This window comes from Amblyomma mixtum, chromosome 6 (assembly GCF_055824585.1).
Source record: "Amblyomma mixtum isolate Tamu chromosome 6, ASM5582458v1, whole genome shotgun sequence".
Taxonomy (NCBI): domain Eukaryota; kingdom Metazoa; phylum Arthropoda; class Arachnida; order Ixodida; family Ixodidae; genus Amblyomma; species Amblyomma mixtum.
In genome coordinates, this window is record NC_143017.1 from 160459294 (window position 1) to 160471238 (window position 11945).

The 11945-nt window shown below is 42.1% G+C and overlaps 1 protein-coding gene across 1 annotated transcript in view; it reads right to left on the minus strand.

Annotated features, from left to right (window-relative positions):
- Naxe (NAD(P)HX epimerase) overlaps positions 1-11917 on the minus strand; it is a 33567-nt gene extending 21650 nt beyond the window's left edge. The window contains exon 1 of the mRNA XM_089549943.1: positions 11666-11917. Coding sequence (XP_089406069.1) covers positions 11666-11781 — 116 coding nt within the window. The 5' untranslated portion in view covers positions 11782-11917. The remainder of the gene's footprint in view (positions 1-11665) is intronic.
- Positions 11918-11945: the final 28 nt, after the last annotated feature.

Here is an 11945-nt window from a genome sequence, read left to right on the forward strand (position 1 = left end):
TATTACTTTTATTTCACAATTTGTTTTTAGTGTCACAATGCAAACGATACTCTCAGCAAAAAATTTACTACTTTTGTTGCACAATTCACAGCAGATGTGACCTGGCCACTATATTTGATCAATGCTGACATAATTGTGTCAACTTGTGAGAAGCTAAGTACAATGCCAGTTCAAGATTGCAGCTCACACATTCAGTATGAAAATGTGTGGCAGAAATATAAGGCAGCATGACTCCAAACCTTACCCCAGAGTGCATGGATGTACAGATGACTCACATTACTTGGAATTCCTGGAGGTCAGATTTTTTGTTTTGTGTATTCGAAATGCATTTGTACTTTCAGTTCAAGGTGAAAATATGCCTGACAGGCAAGTTTACACATGAAAACTCAACTTAAAATATTATTGTACCTAAATTAATTGGTACTAGGTGGCACAATATACTGGTGGAAGGCTCATGAAACATCTATTCACATTATGACCTGTACTTATATGCTGAGAAAAAGTAACCCTTGCTGACTGCTTAAAACCTTTGAGAATTCAAAGTGTTTAGTGTGGCTTTCTTATAGAGGCACATTTGTGAAGAAGGCTATAAAACAAATTGAATAAAATAGTGCCTACTACTGACAAGGTTCCGACACAACAACTAGACGCAGCTCTCGTTGATGTATTAAGAGAGCAGTCTCAGTCTGTACTGATAGTTTTGACCTTCAATGTTAAGTTCACACCTGATTCTGTGAATAAATCACCTCCATCATGTCTTTTCCTGACCATAAGTCTACCTATAAATTACTTTATTCTGGCAGGAATTTTGCACAAAAAAAGCCCCCTAAATGTGCTTAAATTTAAATGCTATAATTTTAAAATACTATGGAAACAATTCAGGCCAACCCAAATTTTAAAAATTGTTTAAACTGATGTAAAGTCTGAGTCATCCAAGTTAAAATTACTGAGTCATCTGTACATGTATCACAGCTCTTTTTGTTACAACACTAAGGCAGCAAACGACCCCAAGGTAGTGAATTCGTCCTGAGCAGAGAAGAAAGCATCACCAAAACAACTGCCAAAACTACGAAACTATATATCTCACTTTAGCCATGACAACAGCGACTCTGACAAATGTGTGAAGAAAAGAAAAGGTGAGCAACACAATGATGGAAGTGTCTCAACAAGTTGACAGTCACGACACTCACTGACAAATTATAATGAAAGTGCACTGGTTTTAAATATTAAAGGCAGCACTAGAATTCTCAAAATAAGCAGTACGAAAAAGCTTTACGTGCTATCCAAACAATATAAGAGCGAGCACCTACTTCTGTAAACCAGCAGATATACACCAATATCTGGCTTCTTGGAAGACAGCCAACTAAAATCCAACAAACAGCAAAAGCAATACCACAGTTTATCAACAAATGACATAACAAAAATTTCATGAATAAAAGAGTAAAATGAAGAGATGAGCATATACAAATGCCACAGTATGACATTGTGCACATAAGAAATGCTGGTAGGACAAGGAGATGAGAATAATTAAATACTATTAAATTCACTTGCCATATACATGAGACACCATGTTTTTGAAGATGAAATATTTAGCCACTGGTCCACATGGCAAAAATCTTTCTCACACACTCTATATGTTGTGAGCAACTCCATTTAGTGACTTCGCGTTTCCCCCATTGGCGGCACTCAGCGTCCTTTTCTCTGCTGATGCCCCTGGCAAAGGAGAAACCTGTGTTGGCCTTCTCTTCCTCGAACATGTCTTTATAGAAAAAACAATGGTACCTTCAGGCATACCTTCCATCAAAAGCTTTTGAGCTTTGATAAGACATGAATTGGCTAGTTGCAGCTTTTCTTCATTGGCACAGTACACTGCCATTGCTTTTGTTTTATCTGCATTTATCCTTGCACAGTGCTGCAGCCTTGACAGGCGATTTATTTCCGGCACCTCAGCGGATTCAATTTGGTCGCTTCCAATCCAGGTTCCACTCAAGTCAATTTGGTTAGTTCCAATAGAAGGCTCACTGGATTCATTTTGGCCACTTCCAGTCCAGGGTTCATCGGATTCAATTTTGTTGGTTCCAGTTCCGGTTTCACTCGAGTCAATTTGGTCAGTTCCAGTCCAGGCTTCACTTGAGTCAATTCCATCACTTCCAGGAGAGGGTTCACCCAATTCAATTTGGTCATTTCCAGTAGCTGATTCCAGTGGCACATTGTCCGACTCCACTATGTCTGCGGTTGGCCCAATGTTCGGCAATAGCGGAGCATTATGTTCTGTGTGGAATGACTTTCTAGTCATCGTGAAGAACGTAACTATCTGTTTCTGAACTGCTAGCCCTAAGGAGAGGGCCTGGGAGAGCATGCAGATTTGAGATGACTTCAAATCCTTGATCATTTTCTGCGAAGCTCCTTCAGGTGGTTCAATCTGTTCATGGCATGCACAGAAATATGAAATTAGACACACGGTGTTGCTGCAGCCCTCTTCACAGAGAATATGTGAGTTTGCTCAAATGCAAGTTATACAGGCTTAACTATCAGGTGCTTAATGCCACTGCACACTTTAAGTTTGAGCTTTGAATTAAATAGTAAATTGTAAACTATAAATCATAAAGTTATAAAGTGTGCAAGCCCACACAAAGATACCTGCACTGGAATGATTTTGATTGCTTAATTATATGAATTACTGAGCGCCAAAAGAACGCGCTTCCACTCCATTTACCAAAGCCATGTGCTGACAGCATTTGCATTTTAGCAGCATGGTTGGTCAAATGTTTTAGGGGCAAGCAGCTTGGTTGTAAGCAAGCTTTGCTGATGTTCGAGAACAGAATGCAATGATCATGCCTCATGGTTTGAAACAACAAAATGGCAAAATTTTCATGAAAGCAGTAATTAAAAAAAAATGCAGTGCTGTCTCGTCAGCAGTGACAGCACACCACAACATTAAACAAGCTAAAAAATGCTATTTTACGACAGGACTGTCTACTACAAATGAAGGGTAATTACTTGTAGGGCTGTTACTTAATGCATTTCATTTTACTCGCAGCTTGCTGATTACCGTATATATGCGGTTAAGGGTCATAATTGAATAGGTGCCATATAGATACCTAGCCGCGAGATATAGAGAGACATGGGAGAGGCCTTTGCATTGCAGTGGGCGTAGTCAGGCTGATGATCATCATGAGAGCTTGAAAATTGAAGCTTAAAATTCCACTTTCTGGTAAGACGAAATCTGGCAAAATTGCAACAAAAAAAAAAAGTGCGGCCCTTACCCGCATATATATGGTAATTTACTCTTAGACATCAAACCTAAAGCATTCTGCAAAACTCTTACATCTGCTCACTCCTACTTCAAACTCACAAAATTGTCACATGCATTACCTTCACAAGCCAACTAACGTTATCTATGAGGTTTTTTGCTTGTATTTTATTTCCAGAAGTTGTTGAAGTACTGAAATAAATCAGGTCTGTTTGCTCTTCCTTGGCAGTAAGCTTGCGGACCACTAAACACTACTATACAACATTTGAAATCTGGAAATGCATTAAAAAAAAAAAAGCTCACAACCATCAATATAACTGAAGAGTATCTGATGATGTGAGTAAATGTTAACCTTTTGCAACTTACCTTGAACTGTGGAAACACTTCTATGACCTTAATTTGCATAGTTGCCTTGCATCCTATCTTTCTCGTTCCCCTTTTTCTTCCTCTTGTCTCGCCTGTCTCACGAGGGAGCTTACCTTCACGCTACAAAAGAAAAAAGAAAAGCGCCTACCAGTTTAGTTCATCACTGCGAATGATGGGATGACAAGTTTAAATCATTTGTAGTGCAATGTCAAGCAAACCAGCTAACATTTATTAAAACTGAAGATAACTAGCATAGTAACAGCCATCTAACCTTTTTTTGTAAAAGTCAGCTGTATATGAAATCAATCAGCAGCCTGCCACAGTTGCATCCGTTACACCATGCTGTGTGTTCATGCGGGGTTATGCACAAAGTAAATTTGTACATGAAGTTTCCCACTAGGAAGCTGCACCAATGTAGAATCACTAGCAGCTCACTGGACAGCTTGTGTGGTTTACTGGAGCATATGAACAGTTCTGCAGCAAATGCTCATCTCTGACATACACCCGCCATCATAAATTTACATAATGCAGCTTTAGCAAGGAAAGTTAATTGCTTTGCATCCAGGGCATACTGCTTGAACTTTAGTGGTGCAATGTGTAATAACTGGCAGACTCAGGATTAGGCTACATATATTTTTTCCGGACTAGGCAGTGAAATTAAGTTTTTTGCTAATACTGCCTTCCATAAACATTTGACAGCAAGTGTACACACGTGCACTGTATTTCAGATTATTCTAAGGTTCATACTAACTAGCAGGGCAGCATTTTTCTCCGCTATCTTGTGATAGTCTTTGCCATAAGCACATCCTTTGTGTGTGTTTGAGAGCAGTCTGAATGGTGCATCCAAATGGAGAGGTACGTTTCCATTTAGGTAAGAAAAGACGAGCCGATCTGCAAAAAAAAAAAAGAAAACACTCTTGATAAAACATATCAACCTACTCATAAACTCATGCAGACACAGCATGATAAATTACTTGTGTTCAAATAAATTACACCAAGCTGGTAAATAACAAGCTGCGGTTCCATGACATAAAATCTGCAGTGTGTAGAGTGAATTCACAGAAGTAGCATCAGGCACAAAAGATACCTGCTGCATCATGACGTGTTGAGCTAATGCAGTGTTGTTTGGGTTTGATGCACATCGAGTCATTTGTTATACATTGTACATAGACGAGGGGCATAAAATTAGAGACCAAACTGGAACCATTGATGGTTAACACACGGCAAGTGTTTGTAATGGCACTTGCCATCAACCTGAAGGCATGAGAACAAACGCTCAATTGCAAGGTTACCAACATGAACACGTTTGAAACAGATAAAGCCATGAGCCAAGGTGCCTACTAGTTTGGCAAGGTAACACCACAGGGTTTATAGAACATGATAAGGTTTATAGTAGATAACACAAGTAGCTGCTTTACGCTGTCTCTTATGGTTCCCAAGGCTCAGCCCACTGCTAAGAGCTCACTTAATGCACACCTTAAATCTAGCCCACCTACAGCAAGATCAGTTCCAACTCCACTCACTCATTTTTTTTACTAACGACCACAAACATATACAGTGAAACTCTCCTATCCCATGCCATTCTAGCTTTTGAACTTAGTCACGCAATTCCCAGAAATAAGTGCCCTGGCCCAATTTACAAAATATCAGCCTTGTAAAAGCAAACACTCTTGAAGATTTTAGCTCACTGCGGTGACAACATCACAAACATATACAGTGAAACTCTCCTATCCCATGCCATTCTAGCTTTTGAACTTAGTCACGCAATTCCCAGAAATAAGTGCCTTGGCCCAATTTACAAAATATCAGCCTTGTAAAAGCAAACACCCTTGAAGATTTTAGCTCACTGCGGTGACACCATGCAAGTTGTCACCAAATGTTTGCAGGACACACGTGCTTGGGAACAAATTTACTGCAGTGTTGTCTTGTGAACAAAACAGTTGTTCACAATACCAGCGGATGTAGCATGCACAGCCCATAAGGTTTTGCTGCCAACACTAAATAGCTTGTGTTTCAGTGAGCAGTCCAAATTGTAGTAGGTGTACAAGAAACTTATACAGTCAGTGGTGATGCCAGACAGGCTTTATGGGCCACCCGTCATGTATTCAGTACGCTGTGTGAGGGAGATCACAGTCTGTTTTGCTGTAGGTAAGCAAGCCTCCCCATAAAGATGAAAACAGACGAAGCACGTAGTAGGCCCAAGATGATTAGCGGTGCATAAAGTGAGGCAAAAGTGGCAGCACTGGCCACCTGTAACTCTTTTGGAATGCACTTTGTTTATGAATGTGTGCTTAAATTAAGCAAGAGCTTACTTGTCCTTGGGTCACGACGCTTAGAAGACACAGTCTTGAACGAGACGCCGACGGTCATAAGGTCACGCATCATATTTTGGAGGTTGACTCCCTCCATGTACCCTACCCACGACTCTCCATCCATGTGTAGTTGACTGACATGCTTCCGCAGCACAGCTTCCTCTTCACTGTCCGCTTCTGACATGGCTAAGAGAACCTTGGCAGCATGGGCAGAGATGAAAATGAAGCTGACACAGGACTGCCTTTGCTGAATAACTGCAGTACTTAGCTGAAAACAGAAATGCAATTCTCACTAGGCTTGGCCGTTTTAAGTTCGCTTACAACGCCACAGGCTAATAAAATGCTACTGATGGTTTTTCAAAAAAGCTGAATGAGGCCCTCAGAGTCGTGATTCACTTCCGCTTTCACTTGTTTTTTACCAAACAGTCAAGCACCAAGGAAGGAAGCTCTGGCTGGGGTAGAAACTTCAGTCGTCTAATAAAAAAATTCAGGGGGCACTTTGACTGTCTAAAGTGGGTAGAGGCGGAAGCGTTTTCCGCACCACCTTCGCTGTTTCTGTGGCACCGGTGGCGTCACATATAATTGAGTACTAATTAGTAAGTGATGACAAATCACTAATTAATGGTTAATTACTGATTAATGCCTGAATACTAATTACCTGCTAATTAATTACGCTTAAGCTTCGCCTTTAGGAGTACAACGCGACAGCGCGTTGTAGCGCTGCCAGGGAGTCCACGGAACACCACCCGTTCAGGGCGATGCCTTGCCCTTTGAACGCAACGCTTTTTGAGGAAAGGAAATGGCGCAGTAATTCTCTGTCATCTCGGTGGACACCTGAACCGCACCGTAGAGGAAGGGAGGAAGTGGGAGTGAAAGAAGATAGATAAAGAGGAGCCGTAATGAAGAAAATGAAAATTGTATTTGAGGAAAGGAAATTACGCAGTAACTGTCTCACAAAATTCAGGGGGGCACTTTTTTCACCTAAAGTGTGGTCACTGATACCCCTAAGAGTGGAACGCGACAGCGTCTTGCAACGCTGCCAAGGAGTCCATAGAACGCCATCGCCCATTCGGTTCTACGCCTCGCTCGTCAGTAAATTGTTTTTTGAGGAAAGGAAATGTATCTGTCTCTCATTTGTCGGTGGACACCTAAACCTCGCGGGAAGGGAATGGAGGAGTTTGAGAGTGAGTGAAGACACCATATTCACTAGACGCGCCTTTGTTCATTCCAAACGATCGAGCTGGCATGGCGGAGTGGATAGCATGCTCGTCTCTCACGCCGAAGACCGGGGTTCGATTCCTGAGCTCGACCAATTTCTTAATCGATTTTCTTTATTTATCTCGTCTGACTAGAAAGGATAATTAGGCTAATTGGTTAATTAAGCAATTAACTAAGCTCAGTCCCACTTAATTGGAGCATCACTATACGATCCCTTCAATTGGTTGCATGGTTATTAGGCAAAGTACAATTGGCCCCGTTTGAAATTCGCGCACTGTGACGTCACGACCGTTTCCACCAATTGAAAAGCGTGACATTTTCTGTCGACAACTGCTGCTTACAACGACGAGACATTAAAGGCTTCCGCCTTAATACTGAACTGTCCACTGCAAAAGAAATGATGCTAATCACACACTTCAGCTGCCTTGACACCAAATTCATCTGATAACAACAGAGGAAAAGACTCGGTAAATATAGTTGTTTACTTGGTTTTATTTCTCACACTTAATGCTTTCTTACAAAAAAGCCAAGGCTCATGCATGCCATTATTTTACAGCAAAAGCTGTTATAGTGAAAAAGGCCTTTTCGTCACTTTAAAGTGGTAATACATCTATCTAGGCCAACTTGATTTGTCCTCAGTCACTTTGAAATGAATTTAATACTTCCCACATTCAGCAAAGTAATTTTTTCTGCATAACTCAGGCACAAGAAGTGTTCAGGGTCATCCACACTTGGGTGAACATGTGAGCACGTGATCGTGACCTTCAGATTACCCGTGCATCTGATACGGCTGCGCACAGAAGCAAAGTGGCAAGGAGCAGAGGGGTCTCGATGTGGTGCTTCGTGTCGTCTATCACTTCATTTAATGCACGCCTATTAATGACTTATTGGCGCTCCGGAGAAAGCGACCACGCACTTGCGTGTTCATCCTTAGTGTGGATGACCCTGTTACTTCTGATGAGCTTTTGTGCTGCTGCTTTTTAAGAAATGTACGATCAGGCCGGAATGAAATGCAAACACACATCCATTTAGAAACAGTTTATAAATGCGTACTTTGCTAGATCCTTTATCCTGAAACATGAATCAGGTTAGCTACATATTGCAATTGAAAGCACACAGGTGAAATATTTTGTTTTGTTTATAGGTGCTGTTTGCATTTCATTCCAGCCTGAATGAACGTTACGAATCGCCTTTTTTTTTTCAATTCAAGAAAGTCAATTAAGGACAAAGGGAGCAGTTGTAGGCAGGGAAGTGAGCTACTGAAACAGCATTAAAAACAAGAGCGTATAGAAGATGACGATCATGTACACAGGATTTATATGTAATTATCAGTGGCTGCCAAAGCTGTTATCAGTCTCACATTGGTGGTCCTAGTCAATATATTCACAAATCTTAAATGCTACTTTCCGTGCACCGAGACGCTAAAGGTTTATCTCAATGATAAACATTAAACTTCATTATTTCGGTAAGACAAACAGCATCGTGCGATGAGCATGAAAGTGCGATAAAGAACGACAGGATTATATTTCGTGTCCTTGTGAGTGCCCGCAGCTGTCTCAGTTGAACAAGCACCACTACAGATTGGGTGTAACTACTTTGGTGCTTAGCACAGTGAAACCTGAAACAAAATGCATGACACCAGTGCAAGGGCAAAGCACTGGGACATCCATTTAGTGGATTGACCACTTTTTCTACTAAGTGCACTCTTTCTTCAAATGGTATGCATCCCAAAAATTATTAGTGCAATGAATGCCAGTTTTAGGACTTCAATTTAAAGCAGCTTTAGCTCCCTTCGCCCTTTCAATAGTAAAAAATTCCTCTATAAAATACCTAGAACATTCTTCAGAGTGATGAGCTTTCTCATGACAAATCATGATGGTGATTTGATTTTAATGGCAAAAGGACAGTTTGGCCAAAGAGCACTGTGGCAGACGTGGCTTTGGTCAACACAAGGTGAGGTCAAGGAGAGATGCCGGGTACCAGCGCAGGGGAAAGCATGTACCATTTGGGGCAACAGTGCGGGGTGCCTGGCAGCATTGGGGATTGAGCCCTGCACGTCCCGTGCACTAGGAGGGTGATCAAACCACTAGGCCACTGCTGCGGTCCTCATGGCAGAAATATGAGACATGCAGTTTTGCCCTACAAGGATGTACTAGCATTGCTTTTCCTGGGTTGATCTATGCTAATGTGAAGAACATCAACGGGCTACATAAGGACAAGGTCTGCATGTTTTTGGAGCGATAGCTCTACTCTATGTGCCAATTTCGCTCAACAACAAGTAACCTGTCTGCTACGAATGAATTACCTTCAGCCTAGACAAAGTCAAAATGTGCCCAGATAGAAAAAAGATATCACATCAATATCCACGACAGGGAGCCGAACCTGCAGCGTCACGAACAGATCAGCTTCACAGGACGCTGCGCAAGGCCACTAGGCTATTGCCACAGCCAAACACGCCTCACGGTAAACAGCACCACACTCTCGTGCTGTCCATTGCAGAGCGTCGTCTTCATCAACTTCCACCTGCTCCATCTGGCGGCACTGCCCGCTCATCACTCTCTTCTATGTAGCACAAATCTATGCTTTTGCACTGATTCGAATGGAGTAAACATTCTCCGTAGTTTTAAAGCGATAGCTCTATGAGCCAACCCCACTCAACAACACCTTACCTGTCCGCTACGAACGAATGGCCTTCAATGTAGCAACGACTAAGTTTGACTAACACGATGGCGACCTCCAAATTTGGCCCGGGCCATTTCCAAAATTTGGCCCGGGCCATTGCCAAAATGCTGTTGCTTGACCTTTGGGTATAACCATGGTTAAACACTGCCTAACATTTCTTTTCCACTTCCTTCCTGCAGAAAGCCTAGAAACAGAATGTAAAGGACTGCGCCTACTCCATAAAACTGTTATTCATTTACATCCAGTGATCATGGCACAACTCTCTGCAGTGAGTTAGCATTGGCTCCCTTTTTCGTCGGCTGTACTGGGAGAAATTACTTTTCTTTTTTTTTCCACCGTGCGCACGACAAGACTAGAATAAGCAATGCTTGTGATGTACCACATACCAGCCATGAAATGAGGGCAACTTGACGCAATTTTTGTTCTTAGCAAAAATGAATTCTAGAGCTTTCTGGGTATGCTAGCGCTTGCGTGGCAGCAGAAGATGCGTTTCTTGGCGAGAAAATTGCATTTAAAATGTTTTTCCACCACTCCACTAAAACTTGCGACATCGGCATTGTGAAAATGACTTTGTGGTCATCATTTTGAAGTTAATGGCAGTGAATGAAGTTAATGTTTCAGGAATCCGTACCCAAAAAGAAAACAGTAGACAATGCAGTTTATTTACGAAATCGACCGGCTATGGTGATGCCTGTACTTCTTTTTTCCTGGCCCTTTCTAGCTTATAAAGGCTCTCTTAGAGCCAAAGTCAAGTCTTTGCCGTTAAAATGCGGTTACTTCAGATCAGCACCACAGGTTAAAAGACTCAAAGATGACGAGACGCTACCTTCCGGCAGTACAGCTTTTGGGTAAGGTTTTTGGTTTATGCGATTAGTTATGATCAGCTTTTGGTTATGCGATTAGCAGTCAACAGAGTTAAACAAAAGCAACATTTCGATGTACCGTATTTTCCGGTGTATAAGACGCGGTTTTTTTTCAAAAATCTTGCTGGTGCGTCCTATACAAGGGTGCGTCTTATATGCGAATTTTCCGGTTTTTTTTTGCGAGTTCAGAAATTACTCAGGTTCATGTTCAAGCTTTTTTCACCGAAAAAATATTACTACCAATAACGCGGTTGTAACATGGTTAATACTTCAATACGGAGACCGCCGTGCGCAACTTTTTTAGGTGAACTTTATCATGAAACGGCGGGGTTGACCACTTCCGGGATCTTAAACACGCGGCTGTTTCGGAGGCCCCAAGCAAAGGTAATGTGAAGTGCCAAAAGATGGCGACAGTCGCGCTTCTCGCCATTGTCAAGAGAAGCCAAGAGAAGCCGATATTTTTTTTTTAGTCACCCTTTGCAAGTACGAAGTGCGAAGAGAATGCTTCAGACGTGTTGCCTTTTCGATAGCGCATCCGAAGATGAAGACATTGAAGGTTTTATGTAAAAATAAATTGTTATGGACATAAAGAGAGTTCTTTCGCTTTTTTTCTTTTGTGCTAAGACGTGGGCTGGTATGGCGTGAGTGTTGCCTTTTTCGATCACTCAGCGTTGCTTAAGAACTTCTCACACGCACGGTGCATTTTGCGATGGTCGCATAAGCATGTTTAATTAAGCCTCACTAGCCTAACTGGGTAAATTGGGGTGCGTCTTATACACGGGTGCGTCTTATATACCAAATTTTTCAATGACAGCCTGCATATATGGCGGGTGCGTCTTATACAAGGGTGCGTCTTGTACACCGGAAAATACGGTATGCATTTTCCCCTCCTTGCATGTCATTGACAGCGTTGGCTGAACTCGTACAGAGACTACTATGACCACTATGACCAGTGTATTAGTTCTATTTACCTCAGGAACTTCACTTTCGTGCTCATCTTTCGAGCGGCGTTTGAAGTTACAGCGAACCGGCTGGAGAGGGGGGCACTGGCTACAAACTGCAGAGCTCTGAAGATGCACAGGCGCATTTAACAGCCTTGCCACAAAGATATGAATGAGCTGTCCACGGAGTGAGCAGTCGAGGCACAGGTGACTGGTTATCACAGTTATCACAGCAAGCACGAACTTAGCAAACTATCGCTGCTATCGCCTAGCGCCAGTTGATTCAGCGACAGCTGCATCCGCTGCTGCG